Source organism: Phoca vitulina, unplaced genomic scaffold, assembly GCF_004348235.1.
Source record: "Phoca vitulina isolate PV1807 unplaced genomic scaffold, GSC_HSeal_1.0 scaffold30, whole genome shotgun sequence".
NCBI classification, from domain to species: Eukaryota; Metazoa; Chordata; class Mammalia; order Carnivora; family Phocidae; genus Phoca; species Phoca vitulina.
Window position 1 is genome coordinate 9,750,064 of NW_022589733.1, and position 15,538 is coordinate 9,765,601.

At 55.4% G+C, this 15,538-nt stretch overlaps 1 protein-coding gene across 1 annotated transcript; it reads left to right on the forward strand.

Moving 5' to 3' along the window:
* Window positions 1–9,154: 9,154 nt before the first annotated feature.
* Window positions 9,155–11,575, forward strand: CCL17 (C-C motif chemokine ligand 17). Its single transcript, XM_032424029.1, has 3 exons — window positions 9,155–9,332; window positions 10,564–10,681; window positions 11,301–11,575. The coding sequence occupies exons 1-3, from the start codon at window positions 9,263–9,265 to the stop codon at window positions 11,410–11,412; spliced, it is 300 nt and encodes a 99-aa protein (XP_032279920.1). The 5' UTR covers window positions 9,155–9,262; the 3' UTR covers window positions 11,413–11,575.
* The last annotated feature ends 3,963 nt before the right edge of the window (window positions 11,576–15,538 follow it).

The window sequence follows — 15,538 nt, forward strand, 5'->3', positions numbered from 1 at the left end:
AGCCAAAGGCAGACACTTAACTGACTGAGCCACCCAGGTGCCCCCCTGTTTTTTTTTGTTTTTTTTTTTTTAAGTAGGCTCTATGCTGAGCGTGGAGCGCAATGCGGGGCTTGAACTCACGACACTGAGATCAAGACCTGGGCCGAGATCAAGAGTCGGACGCTAGGGATGCCCTAGCTAGGGACACTCCAGCACCCCTCTAACTGGAGCTCTAGAGCCCCTGTGGATGGCATGTCAGGAGGAAGCCACCCCCGGCACTTGCCTGAGGTCACACCTTTGCTGGGCCTCAGTTCCTTCTCTGACTTCATTCCTCTGCTCTTCCCCCACCTCCCCTGGGAACGTGTCCTTAATGAACCCAACATCAGACAATGGAGAGAGCCAGTCACTGTGCTCCCCAGCCTGCAGCCCACCGTGGGCTCCGGAACGAGTCACTGGCTGGGGGAGGAGAGTGAGAAAGACTTCAAGGAGTAGATGGGAATTGACAGGAAAAACAGCTCCCTAAGGAAGTCTACAGATTCAACCTGATGCCAATAAAAACACCAAATTATTTTTGGAGCTAGATTAGGTAGTTTTAGTTTCACTTGGGGGAAAAAAAAAAAAGGGACGAGTCAGGATTGCTGTACGAAGCCCAGGCAGAGCAGGAAGAAGGGACGACCCTATGTGAAGCCAGGTGGGATTGAGGAGAAAGCCCCCACCTGTGGAAGGACAAGTCCCAGCCTGTTCTGGCCGGGGCCCAGAGGGCTGCGGAGGCACCTGCTTCTGTCTGGAAAGAGAGCAGGACCTCATTCACCTCCAGAGGCACTTGCTTCCTGGGTCTGGACCTTGCTCAGAAGCAGCCACACCCTTCCACAGCGTGGGCTCCCCCTGAGTGAACCACGAACCAGGTAGGACCGTGGCACGTGACAAATGGCCGAATGCTGCTGGCCCGTCCCCGGCTGGCTTATTTGCAGTGAGACTGGACGACAAAGCAGGGAGATCTTTAGCCTCTCAAACGGCCCAGATCCCCCAGGCTCCTTAGAAAAGGTGCCTTCCTGGATGTGAGTGCTTCCCGGATGCTGGGCTCGTGGTGCTGACCCTGCTGACCCTGGTGTCGAAAGAAACCTTCCTTGGGAGAAGAAAGGGTCCCGTGTGTCAGGAAGGATTCCCACCCAGCTCCTCTCCTGGCCCCTGCCTCAGCCCTGTAAATCAATTACTTTCATTCACTGCTAGAGTCCAACTCCCTCTTTCCAGGGAGCCTTTGCTCCTGGTTCCAAGTATCTCTTTGGCCTCCAGACAGCACTGGGACAATCCAGGACTGTACCGCCAAGTGACGAGTTCAAGGCTCACCCCTCATGGTGCCACGATGGAACCTTCCTTTAGAAATGAGAGGTCTGCTGCAGCCTGCTCCAAACCTGGCAGCCTTCCTGTAATTGATTTACAGGGCTGAGGCAGGGGCCAGGAGAGGAGCTGCGGCCCAGGCACGAGAGAGGGAGACAGATTGGGACAAGTCCACGGGTAAGAGTGAGACTCAATGAGAAGTGCTTATGTACTAGGCTTCGAGAACAATACCGGCCATTTAGCCATTCTGTCGCTGAATTCAACCCGTATGTACTGAGGGCCTCCCACGTGCCACGATCATTGCACAAAAGAGACAGGGCCTCTGCCCCATGGCACTTACGTTCCCGGGCGGATGTCAGGGGGAGACGGGCCACGAACAGCAGGCGGAATAAGTAAGTCAACGGTGTCGTTATTAGGGGGTGGTAAGGCCCGCAGCAAAAAGAAAAAAGAAAAAAATAGAGCAGAGGGAGAGGTGAGGTGGGTTGCAGTTTTTAAATAGGGTAGGCTTCACTGAAAGGTGACATTTAAACAGATATCGAAGGAGGTGAAGGAGTGAGTCATGCATGTAACTGGGGAAAGAATATTCCAGGCTGAAAGAACAGTCTGGGGAAGCGTCCTCGGGAGGGAGAGTGTCGGCACGGCGGTGGGCACGGGGGAGGCTCCGCGAGGGGGCCAATGAGGCCAGAGCACGGGAAGCCAGGCGGGGCCTCGAGGCTGCGGCAGGGTCTTTGGCTTTTCCTCCGGGGCGGAGGGGAGAGCCAGGGGTTGGGGTGAGCGGAGGAGATTCGCGTTCCTGTGGCCGCTGTGCTGAGAATAGAGCGGAGCGCGCAAGGATGGAGGCAGGGACTCCGCCAGGAGCCTGTGTAGGGATCCAGGGGAGGGATGGTGGGCTCCGGAGGGATTCTGAAGGCAGAGGAGCCAGGAGAGGGGCTGACAGATGGCAAGGAGGGGGTGAGAGGAAGAGGCGTCAGGATGGTGCCCAGGTTTCTGGCCCAAGTAACGGGGAAGGAAGGGGCTGGCGAAGAACAGGGGAGGAGCACGTGTGGGGGTGGATGGGAATCGGGAATTCAGCTTCGGACTTGGAGGGGTCTGAGTCGCGGGCTCAGCGTGTTCAGGAGGCAGCTGACATACAAGTCTGGAGCTTGCAAGAGAAAGTTGGGAGTCTTTGGCATATAGATGATATTTAAAGTCAGGAACATGTACTATTTGCCAGATACATGCCCGAAGGCAGTCGATGTGAACCAACACCTGCTCATGTACTTACTATTATTATTTTCATTTTGCAGGTGGGGAGACTGAGGCTCCGAGAGAAGTCACTTGCTCCAAGTCTCACAACCCACTGATGGCAGAGCTGAATTCAAACCGGGGTTACCCAACTAAGAGTCTTAGCTCCGAGCCCCTCCCTTCCCCAGGGCCCCCCCTGTTTAATCTTTTATGGCATGTCCTATATGAGAAGTGGATATAATTTGGTTCAGGGAGATGGGTGATCCAGACAAGAGGAGGACATAGAAAACCAAGTCCCCTAGTGAGGGCACACATCAACCTTCTCAGAAGTTGAGCACTGGGATCCTCGAGGTGAGACTGATCCGGAGGGATGATAGAGCTTAAAGACTGGCCCGTAGAGTTTTGAGTGGAGGGGGCAGGGAACAGGGAGCCATTGATGGTTCTTGAGGGCTATGTGTAGTCAGAGCAGCCCTTGAGAAAGACCCATCTAACGTGAGCATGCAGGAGGACCAGTTAGGAGGAAACAGGTCTGGAAGTTGTCAATAAGGTGTCCCGTGTGAAGGATTCAGGTTCCCAGCCAGTGGGAATGAGGAGGGGATCAGGAAGCTGAGCATCCCCGGAAGACATTGCTGGGCAGAGTCTGTGCCTGATGTGCCATGGGGCCTGGAGGTGAGAGATGAGTAAAGGGACAATTTCAGACCAGAGGGGCAGATGGGAGGTGGAGAATGACGCCAGCCTGAGCCAAAAAAAAAGGGGGAAGTTGGTTGAGAGGGACTTGGTGCCACCTTTCTTGTTCTTGGACTGAGTGAACCACAAAGGGACAGATTTCTATTTCTTAGGAGCCCACAGTCCAGAGTGGCTAAGCTCAAGAGGAGGCCAGAGGATGGGGCAAGGTCCAGGGGGGTGTCTTGGGATCAGAAACTGGTTGGGGCTGGAGACAGAGATTCAAGGTCAAAGGCCTGAGTGAATGACCTCAAGGAGGGAGAGAGGATTGCTTGAGACAAAAAAAAACCCTAGGACAGAACCCCACACACGCTTCCACCACTTGTTAGCCCTTTGGACCTTTAGACCAGTTTCTTAACCACTGTGGTTGGTCCCCAGTTTCCTCATCTGTAAAACGTAGGCAATAATAGTTCTTACCTCCTCGGGTTATTGTGAGAACAAAGTAAACTAATAGATGTAATTGCTGAGAACCTTGCCCAGCCCGGAGTGAGAGCTCAGAAATGTTACCGAAAAGAAGAGCCCACAGAGGGCTCCGGGAAGAACCCTATCCCGAATCCCAATGGGGAGGAATGTCAGGAAGGGAAATGGTTCCTAGCGATGACAAGGAGATTCATCAAACCAGCTGGAGACCAGGAAGTTTACACATATCGTCTCAGTTAATTTTCCCAGCAATATCATGAGGGAGCATCTATCAACATGCCCAATTTTCAGATGAGGAGAGTGAGGCTCATAGACTTGTTCTTGGTCACACAGTCAGGAACAGGCGGAAGAGGGACTGGGCCCCAGGGCTGTAGAGAATGCTTCCAGAGCATCTGCAGGTAACCGCTGCCCCATACTGCCCTTTGTGAGGGGATGGGAAGTTCAGAGAGTGGCCATGGGTAGCTGAGAAGCCCAGACAAAGTGGCTTCCCCAGAGTGTCAGGGCCATAGTGCTAAGAATTAAATCACATGTGAACAGAGAGGAAATGGTAGTGAGAGGTGTAGACCATACATGGGAGAAGTTTGGTCATGAATAAAAGGAGAAATAGGAGGACAGCACGTTGGGGAGTCAAGGAGGGTTTTACAGAAGCAGAGACCCTAGATCATGTCATCAGCAGAGGGGAGGAGACCATGGAAAGGGAGAACACAAAGAGCCAGGAGGTGGGAGTGTGACTGAGGGAAGGAGCCCTTCCTGGGATGAAGAAGGAATGAGAGCAAAGCCACGGTCAAAGAAATTTAGGTTTGACAGAAGGCAGGAAATGGCCACAACCCACAAGGAAGTTGGAAACTAGATGGGAAAAGAGTCAATGAGTGCCTTGGTTGGATTCTTCTGCCTCATTTATGACAGGAGAATTCAGGTGTGTCTCATGAAATGGTTGGACACACTGGACCAAAAATAATGTGTTCTGGAGTGAAAGAGACCCTGGGATAGAATGTAAGCTGTGCCCAAACTGTAGTTCAGAAATTTGTAAGTGTCCATCCATCAACCTATTCATTCCTCCATCCTTCTACCCATCCATCTGTCCATCCATTCATCCATCCATCCATCCATCTACCTGTCCTTCATCCATCATCCATTCATTCATTCACCCATCCATCCAACCATCCACCTCTTACCTAGTCAATAAACATATTTTATTGAGCACCTACTGGGTGCTAAGTCCTAGAGCTACAAGTAGGAACACAGAAGAGATCCTGTTTTCAAGGAGTTCACAGTCTTCCATGTAAGACCCGGCAAACAAACCAGTGATCACAGTGTAATGTGATGAGAGCATGAGAGGGAAGCCAGTGACCTGTGAGGACACAGAGGAAGGTGGGGGCTGAAGGAAGGAAGTGAGGGTTTAAGCTGTGATCTGAGGAGGGTAGGAGTGGAAGGAAGTGCGGTGTGGGGGAGCAGGAGAGAGAGTTCCAGACAGGGGGAAGAGCTATACAAAGAGCCTGGCATTTTCAAGGAACTGAAAGAAGGTCCATGTGGCTAGAATAAAGTAATGGGGTAGATGGTGGGGCTGGAGGCAGAAGTTGAGGCTGGAGTTGTCAATGAGAATCTGGACTTCATCCTGAGGGCAATGGGGAGGTATGGAAGGATTTCTGAGAGGGGAGAGCCTTGCTCAGATTTGTGTTTTGGAAAGACCTTGGGGCTTTAGAGAGGAGGGTGGATTGGAGTGGCAAGCCTGGGAGCTGGGAGATGAGTGTGGGGCTGGAGTCCAGCAGGGAGATGGAGATGGGGGGCCATGTGGATGGTGACAAGGGAATTGGTTCAGGACACATCCATGTGGCCTGCTGAACAGGTCTTGCCCATTGACCATGGAGGGGCCAAGGAGACTGACGACCTGTCAGGGAAGGTTGACTCATCAGTGAGCACATCAGGCCCTTGGGACAGGGGAGTGGGAGGTATTTTGGGATTGGGGAATGAGGATAACATTTGGGACCTTCACATCTCAGCCACCATGGGAAGGACGAAACGAATCTAGCTTCAGCTGTCAGAGGACAGAGCTCAATGGACAAAATGCTAGATCCTTACTGGGAGGCTCCAGGCAAGTCATTCTTCCCCCTGGAGCCTCAGCTGACATGGGCTGCCACCTCAGTGACAATTGTCATGTGCAATTGGAAGATGACAGAGAGCCTCCATCCTAGCAACCTGGCCCCTGCTCAATGGTTTGGGGCTAAGTTCTTGGGGGTTGTGACAATAGCATCCCTGGTTCTGCCCCCGCCCACGGCAATAATAGAGGTGGGGCAGAAGAACTCCCTCCCTCCCTTTCAGGGTGAGGTACCCAGAATCCAGCTGGTGCAGCCCCTTCAAGCTAAGGTGGGGGAACTTTGATCCTCTCTAGTCCTTAAGGGACTCCCCGTGGCCTCAGTCTCGGGCCCTGGGGCAGCAAGGGTGGCAGGTGCAAAGGCGGTGTGTCTGGCCAGCTTGAGTCAGAGGTGTTGAGACAGGAAGTCACTCTGGCCTCTCCTTTCCGCTCAAGTCCAATTCCCCTTTAACTCTGTTGTCCTACTCGGCCTGCATCTGGCCTGCTTTCCCCACCTGTGACCTTGCCCTTCCTCTGGCGCCCTCTCCCCAGCCAGCCTCCGTAGAACTCTGCCTCCCCACTGCCTCCTCCAGGGAGCATTCCTGATTCCCCTGCCCGACCTCCTAGCCCTAGAGTCTGCCCAGCACCATAAAGGTCTCTTGAGGCCCTTAGCACGGTCCCAGACTCCAGGACATCCCATCTGGAAGGTCCCCGGGAACCCATTTCATAGCTGGGAGAGCCGAGGAGGAATAAGCCAGTTAACCCCTGGCAAGGAAACCACCTCAGAAATGTCCCTGGTCTGTGTTGTCTCCAAAGTGAGGTACTCTCTGCGGCTTCTCCCCAGGCTCTGGGTCCGGCTCACCTCCTTGTCCTTGTTCTTCGTTCGTCCCCTCTGTCTCGGTCAAGAGGGGGCTGTGCATAGGCGCTGGGATACACACGGTGGCAGACGTGCCCCCGTCGTCACAGAGTTTACGGTCTGCATGTCACATTGGGACCGTGTCCCCCCCTCCCCCCAGAGCTCTGGGCTGCTTCTCTCACTTATCTCTGCACATTCCCTCCTTTGCGCCCATGCTAAGCGCTTCCCTCCTGTGAAATGCCCACCCCTCCTTCTCCTGGTGTGAATCCTCCCAGCCACAAGGCCCAGTTCGCTGACCACCGCCTCCAGGAAGCCCTCCAAGGTCTCTCAGCAAGAAGCAACCTCTCCCTGCTCTGGGCCCACAGCGCTTTATGTCGCATGCACATTCCTGTGTTGGGCCGGGCCTTGTTCCCCTCCCGCCACAGCCCCGGGCAGAGTACCTGACACGCAGCGGGTGCCCACTGACATGTTTGCTGCTCTGTGCCCTCCCTTGCCAGGCATCCTGGACCAGGCCAGAGCTAGTCCAGAACCTTCTGCTCCTGCTGTCACAACCAATTCCCTAGAAGGGATAGGGGAATTCGGGTCCTTCTGGAGAAAAGTTCTGAGTCTGTGGCAGAAGAAGGGGGAGACTCAAGCCCCACTCAGGGAGTTTCCCCAGCGGTGGGGGCTGGGCAGCCTCGCTGGTAATAAAGTTGCTAATCATCATTCTCACAGACCCCTCTTGTCTAACACAGGAGAGCAATCCATGCCCCTGTGGCAGGTGGAGAAGCCACTGGGCAAAGAGCCTGAAGGACGGAGAGGGTCAGGAGACACTCCACCCACGAGGGGCAGCGTCGGCAGAGAAATCCTCTGCCCCTCCTGGCACCCAGGCCCTCCCCAAACACCTCAGGGTTTTTGCATCTCCTCTGAGCCCAGGTCTTCTCCAGGCCAGAGTGGTCCTCTCCCAGGCAGGCTCACGAGGGCACCAGCACCCCTTCCCCAGCCCAGGCTGGCCTCCTCTGACTCCTCAGGTTGGGGCCTCTGTTTGGGGTGGAGGTTGTCCTTTGTGCAGGAAGCTGAGTGCCCAAGATGAGCACAGGCAGGAAGACCCCACTCCCCACCCATCCCCTCTGCTGCACATGCAAATTGCAGCCTGTCCCAGAGACAGGAAGACTGGCCCAGCCAGACAGGCTGGGGGCAAAAAACCCCCCTGGCTATGGCTTGAGGAGTGGGGGACATGACCCTAAGAGAAGCAAGGAAATGCTGGTGTGAGAGCCACTGAGAGGACCAAGCTATGTCAGATCTGCCGTTTTGGCGGGGCCCCCTGGGACAGTCTAAACATCCCTCTACCAATGATGATGTGAGGCCCAGAGAGGGTCTGTGCGTTGCCCAAAGGCACACAGCAAGACGGTGACAGATGATCCTGCCCAGGGGACGTCCTGCCGTGGACAGGGCACTCCCCTGACCAGGACGAGAAGAGGGCCCAGCCTGCCAAGGTGGCCCTGGGGTGGGGCCGGGGGGGAGGAGGAGGAGCCCTGCGAGGACTGGCGGGGTGACAGTCTGAGCACCACCCCTCCCCCCATCGGGGTGGCTCCTCCACAGACAGCACCTGCTGTGGTCACCATCCCTGCTGTAACAATGGCCCCAGGTTGACACAGAGCCGGCTGTGGTGAGAGGAACACGTGCATCCCATGGTGCAGGCCCGGGTGTCATCTGAACGGCTCCTGCTGTCATCGGGCTGTCATCAGGACTCCTACCACCCGGCCCAGGGGAGCCCGAAGCAGACCATTGGCCATTTTCTCTGGTGGCCAGGGGAGGCGCCCGATGCAGGGATGCTGTGGCCCATGGTGCATGGAAAGTCTGCTCGCAGCTCACGTTGGACCCTGACCACGTGTCCACTGCAGACTGGGCCCTCGCAGATCCCTGCAACCCGGGGTAAGGGGCCCCATGTTGGGTAGCTGGGCTCCCCAATCTATAGAAGGGCCAGTTTGGACTAAATGGTGATTAAAACCTGTCAAGCTCTGGTCTTCTGCAGTTCAGGGCCCAGCTTGGGGAAGCACCCACAACCAAAGTCATCTGGGCCCTGGGCCTTTCTCAGAATGAGTGGAGCTGGGGTACCCCCTGAAAGATGCCCTGTGCCCGTGCAGCCTGCTGACCCCCCACCCCCACCCAGGAGGCCTGCCCGGAGCCTGGGAGCTCCTCCAGGCCCAGGCTAGGCAGCTCCTCTTGGCTCCTATCTTGCTGTCCCCTTCGTCCTCCACACATACAGGACACCATGCATGAAGGAGGCTCACCAGCCTCAGGGCAGAGGCCAACCCAGTTTACGATAGAGGCTTTTCAGTTCTGCTTAATAGAGGAACCAAGAAATGTTCCTGTGAAAGGAGAAGTATGTCACTGTTGTGGCCCCCGGACACACATACCCCACCTCTGTCCCTAACGGAGTGTCCATTCTCTGGAAAGCCACAAACATTCCAAGACTGGACTTGTGCTGAATCATCTCAAAATCTTCAGACTCCACTGGTGTAGGGAAGAATGTATGGGGGAGGTGACAGGAGGTGGGGCAAGATCCCCAAAGAGGTTAAATAGGTCACCTCCATACTTGGCTGCCATCCTCACCTCCCCCCGAGCAGAAGGACCTACACTCACAGGTCCTCTCCTGGGCTCCTGGCACCATGACCCCCCTGAAGATGCTGCTCCTGGTCGCACTCCTCCTGGGGGCTTCTCTGCAGGTCACGCAAGCAGGTGAGAGCCGAGAAGAGGTGGCCTGGGTCAGGAGGGGTGGGCGCACCAAGTTCAAGTTGCAATGCCCACTATTTATGCATTAGTGACAGCCCAGCTATTCCTCCAGGGACGAGGAGGCTGGCAGCAGTAGGATTTTGAGGGAGGCATTCAAAGGAAAAGGATGAGGCATGGGGAGGAGGATGCCACCCCAGAGCTTGGGGGTCAGCTCAGTGAGGAGCAAAGTGCTGGCCCGTCTCTCTCTGCAGTGACTGAGAGGCAATGACCTGGGTTGGGTTTTGACAGTGGAACATGACCTATTCTCGGAAGCATTGGTTAGCGTCTGTTTTATTCCCGGGTCTTTCTCGACACCGAGGGCATCAGCATGAAGGCAGGAGCGCTGCTTCCCGGGGCGCGTGAAGGGAGAGATGTCTATCCGCAGGTGGAAGAGAAAGGCCGAAGTAAGACAGCCAACGTGGGAACACGGCCACAGCGCCACAGCCTTCACCCGTGGCTCTCACTTCTGTAAAACGCAGCTCAGGGTAGCTCTGTGAGTTAGTCCAACCCAGTTATATCCCCGCGATGGCCCGAGGACAGTTGGGGGCTTCTTAGAAAACACTCGAGCGTGGCATTAATTAAAGCCACGCATCACCGGTTTGCCGATTTGCAAGTGTTGGATACTTTTTCTTGTGCAAAGAGAAGGAAGCTGAGGCCCAGGAAAGTGTTTTCGCACCTTGGGCTTCCATGTAATCATCTGTAAAATGGGGTCGTGGTAGTACCTGTCTCTGGGTGCACCGTGAGGGCTGAAGGATCTCCTGCAGGCGGAGGCTCAGCGCAGAGCCTGGCCCAGAGGAAATTCTTGGGTGGTTCCGGGCTGGTGTTTGAGTGTGTGCACTCAGGGCCCCCCAGAGCACACAGAGAGACCTCACACACACGAATGTGTCCACACACAGACGCACACACACACACCACCATGCAAAGACACACACAGAGACCTGTGCACACAAACCCTCCCAAACACCCGCACATATATGCACAGAGGGACCTACAAGCCCACAGGGATCCCCAAAGTGCGGAGACCTCGGGCACACAAATGTGCACGTACGGACACACACAGACGCTCACAGGACACTCCCCTCTGAGAGACTCCCAAACACACACACGGACCCACTGCGATACCACACGCGCACACGTGCACACACACACACACACAGACGCTCACGGACACACCTGCTCCTGCTTCCTTTCTCCATAGCGCGAGGGACCAATGTGGGCCGGGAGTGCTGCCTAGAGTACTTCAAAGGAGCCATTCCTCTCAAAAGGCTGAAAATGTGGTACAAGACCTCAAGGGAGTGTCCCAAGGAAGCCATCGTGTAAGTGTGCCCGGCCCCCTCACCCTTCCCCCCAGCCGTGCCCCTAGGAGCCGAGTCTGGGAGAAGGCGGCCCTTAGAGCTCCCAGAAGGGCCACTGGGGAGAGGAGAGAGCGGGGCCTTCGTGGCCCCCTTCCCACCCCGAACCTGCTCCTCATAGCAGCTCCTGCACCCCACACTGTGAGTCCCAAAAGGCCCCAGGCCATGAGGTTCAACCTCTTCACCGATTTATGGGGAAACTGAGGCCCCGAGAGACAGGGCAGCCCCATGTCACACCGGCACTCAGAGTGACCGGTGTGGTCACTTCCCACGGCTTGGACCTGAGCTGGGCACCTCCTGGGCACCCCTAGTTCCTAGGCTTTCGGTGGAAGTGAGCGAGCTGAAGTGGGGGGCAGAACGTCCCGCAGTCCTGGCTCCCCGGGAGGGACTGGCAGGGACCTTGGGAGTCAAGATCACTGCCGACAAGCCTGATGTCCCAGATCTGTCACCGAGGTGCTGTGTGACTTCAGGTGCTCCTCTTGGCGCCTCAGGGGCCTGGTCAGTGCAGAGCAAGACTGATTCCAGGGCTCCGGAAGGCCTTCTTGCCCTGACACCCGCTGACGGGTTCCTCCCTCTTGTGTAGGCTTGTAACTGTCCACGACAAGTCCATCTGTTCGGACCCCAAGGACAAGAGGGTGCAGAAGGCAGTCAGATATTTAAAAAGCATGCGGGACGCTGGGCTCCAAGAATCCTGATTTCTGCCTGGACCATTTGGAGACCTCCAGCCTCAGTGTTCACTACCCCAACCCCGAGCTGCCTGAGTCCAGGGGAGTCCCTACAAGGACAAAGGGGACCCCTGCCCCCTTTTCTGGACTGGAACCATAGCAGAAAGAGCCCAGATTAAAGTCTCTCCTTCGTGGACACCTGGGTGGCTCAGTCGGTTAGGTGTCTGCCTTTGGCTCAGGTCACGGTCCTGGGGTCCTGGGATGGAGCCCCACATCGGGCTCCCTGCTCAGTGGGGAGCCTGCTTCTCCCTCTCCCTCTGCCTCTGCCTCTTCCCTCTGCTCGTGCTCGCTCAAATAAATAAATAAATAAATAAAATCTTAAAAAAAAAAAAAAGTCTCTCTCTTCCTACCTTAGTCTGGGTCAGTGTGTTCTGGCCACCAGCCTGTCACACTGGAAGAACATCTAGTCCTGCCCTGTCCAGGCCAGAAAGGGAAACTGAGGCCGAGAGGGGGACATGGCCACTGCAGACCACACATGAGGGGTGAGAGACAGTCCTGGTGAGAGAGGCCCAGGCTGGGGAGCTGGGGCTGTCCGTGGGATGAACCCAGCCTCCAGGAGGCCTTCCCCAAAAGCTGCCCATCGGGTTCTCTCTCCTGCTCTGATTCCTCCTACTCTTAGGGACCGGAGGGCAGCCTGCTGTGATGGGGTTGTTCTCCCAGATGACCGCTGTGCGGGTCTGTCAGTCCTGGCTCCTCCGTTAGAGGGGAGCTCCATGAACCACCCTGAGCGCCCCACAGCCTAAGTGCTAAAAAGGATGGGGGATGGGGAGGTTATGGACTCCCTACCCCCAGACCCCTCTGAGCAAGCCCAAGTCAGGGCCTGAGCCATAGTGTGCTAGGTGTGGGGGAAACAGGGTTTTTGGATTTTAGTTCTGTCTCACTCTCCTGATCAGCCATGGCTTCTCTCTCTGGGATGCACTCTGGGGGCAGGGGCAGGGGGTCCTTCTCTTCCTAGGATTCTGTGATCCGCACTGAGAGGGCTGCCAATTACGCGTTATTTTCAGCAAAGTTTTGCCTCCTGTTGCCCCCTTGTGGTCAGTCGTCTTATTGCAGGCCAGATGACAGACCCAAGCCCGCTTTCTAGTAGGAGCAGGAATAAAACAGGACAAACAACAATCATAATGAGGCTGATGATGGTGAACTGGCTTCTTTGTGACCCCAGGGTTTCCTCGACCATAGGTGGGCTCTTCCCCGGCCCTGATCCCGAGGAGAATCCCTCCAACAACTGCCTTGGATCCGGAATCCTGGGGGCAGCTCCGTCTGAGTTCTTCTGGATCCACGGGGTGGGGCTGGGTGGGGAGTGGAGGAAAGACGATCTCCAAATAGAGGGAGGCAAGAAGGAGCTCCCGTGACAGCAAGGGAGAACAAGGGCTGGGGCCCGGATCCCTCACCTTTGCAGTCCTGAGCTTAAAGACACTCGAGAGGACACCAATTTCATCCATGTGCAAAGCATTTTAAAAGAAGCAAAACCTTTTTGTCTGAGTGAAATCGTCCTCAGAGGCCCATCTGTAAGCTCAGAGGAGTTCAGCTTCGTGGAGAACTGTGAGGATGTTTAACAGCATGATCAGGTTGTAAGGGGGTGGGGTGGGGGGACAAGATGCAGGGGATGGGAGCAGCCACCACGTCCCTCCAAAAAGGGGCCATCTGAAGGAATCGCGACTTGGGGACTCCCCTGACTGGCGAGAAAGAGGACTGGGCAGGGACCAGAGAACAGAGAACATTGTCCCTCCCACCTGGAAAGGGCGTTCCCTCCTTCGACTGAAATCCAGACCCCCTTCGGAGCTCAGCTTGGCTGCACTGACCCTCCGCCAGCTCCCGCCTCCGGCTTCAGCCTCACCTCTACCACATTCTGCCCCCTTTACTATACTTACTGCACCTTTGTCTCACTGGTGAGCTCATGGGGGGCTGGTATTTGGGTCAGGCGACTCAGTACCTGACTCATTTATAAGGGGGGGGGCGGTGCTTTGTGCATAGTGGACATGTGATTTACACATCTACATCAACCAGCCCCCGGCTGAACTCCACGAGGGGCACGAACAGAGAAAGGGAAAACCCGGAGAAGCCGATGCCGTGATAACCGGGCTTCAAGCTTGGTCTTTAAGTGGAATTTAGAACTGAGTTGCTCTGCGCTTGGCCACCAGAGGGCGCGTCGCCACCCCCCCCACCGCCCCATAAAGATCAAGCGGGAGGTGCCTGACCGCCGAGGCGCCCCGCCTCCTCCGCGCGGTCCCCGGGGGCCGGGTTACCCACTTCCGATGGTGGCTGCTCGGGTCCCCGGATCTGGGCGTCTGCAGCTGGTCAGCCCTTCTCCCGGGGGAGCAGAGGCCCGTAAACCACCAACACTCTGCCTGGGGTTAGCGGGATGAAGAGGAAGAAGCAAAAACGCTGTTGGGACGAACAGGGCGGCCCCTTCCAGCCGCGACGTGGCTAGCGCCCGGAGCAGCGCGCCAGGGCTCTTCTCGCTGTGTTTTCTTAGATTCCGTATTTGCCCGTTTGGCCTCCAGTCATGACAGGGCTGAAGCCATGGCCGAAGCTAGTTACACCTCCCCTGCGTTCCAGCTTTGGAAGGCACGCGAAAATCACACGGCAGACTCTCCAGCCAACCTGGAGCTCATTCCCCTAAACGCCTCCTTTCTGTAACTCACACCGCAGACCACTGTGTCCCCTGCCCCAGATCACCCGGGGCCGGGGACCAGACCACTAGGGACGGCCCCCTGCCCAAAGCCTGTCGGAATTATTCACTGAAGCCCACCCTCAGGAGTTTCCCCTGCCGGGAGGTGCTTTTCCCACTCGGACCCCAATAAAAGCTTGGCCTCTCTGTTTTCTCCTCTGCCCGGAGTGGTGGCCCACAACCCCTTCTCTTGGGAAGTGTCAGTAGTCAGACTAGCACTGACCTCTCTCTGTCAACGCAGTTCCCTACATAAACTAAAACCCCACAGGTACATTTTCACACAGGGGTCAGGGACCTGCCCAGTATCTGCTCTGGTCCTGACTGGCTGTGGGGTCTTGACACAATCACTCCACCTTCCTGGGCCTGTTTCTCCCTAAAATGATGAAATCGGACCCTTCTCTAATGGGCTTGAGAATGTGCCCAGTCAAGAGAATGAGGGCTTACAGTCTGCTGCTTTTCTGCTCCCACATCGCCCGTAGGGGATCAGAGTCTGAGAAAACCTGCAGTTTCCTCCTCACTGAACCGGCATTTTATTGATTTGTAAAACCTACCTATTAACCAAGACTAATTACTTGTCTCTCATATATGTGACAAATATGTTTCCCTAGTTTACTAGGTTTTAGCCCTTGCCCATCCCTCCACCTTTAGATTGAAGTGTTTACTAGTTCTATAATAAAACTTTTTGATCGTTAAAAAAAGGGGGGGCATGCTCAGTGCATATATGCCCATGTTCATAGCAGCACTATCCTCCATAACCAAGAGATGGAAGCAGCCCAAATGTCCATCAGGGGATGCGTGGATACACAGCGGCGTGTACATACAATGGAATATTATTCAGCCACAGAAAGGAGTGAGTACTGATAGGTGTTAGAGGGGGATGAACTTTGAACACATGCCGAGAGAAGCCACACACAGGTCACATACTGCATGAGTCCATTCATATGAAATGCCCAGAACAGGCAAGTGCCCAGAGACAGACTGCAGATGGGTGTTTCCGGGCGCAGGGGGGATGGGGGATAAAGCCCAGATGTTGGACAGGTACAGGGCTGCCTTTGGGGGCGATGGAAACGTTTGGAACTAGACAGAAGTGATAATTGCACAACATTGAGGATGCACTGTTGTTCCCATTAAAATGGTTCATTTTATGTTATGTCAATCTGACTTCAAAAAAGGGGAGCAAGCTTCACATAAGCCCTTTTCTGCAGAGAAACACCACAGACGCAGCATGGGTGTGCTGGGCATCACCTTCAGGAGAGAGAAGCCCTCTGGGGGGCGCAGAGAAGAGAAGGAAGGGGGCAACACAGCTGTAACACTTCAGTTATTGAAGACTAGAGCTATCTGAATGCAAAACAACGAATCCAGCTGTGTTACAGTGTATCTCACTCTATTTGAAAACTGGCGAAACGTACAAGACAAAATGTTTAA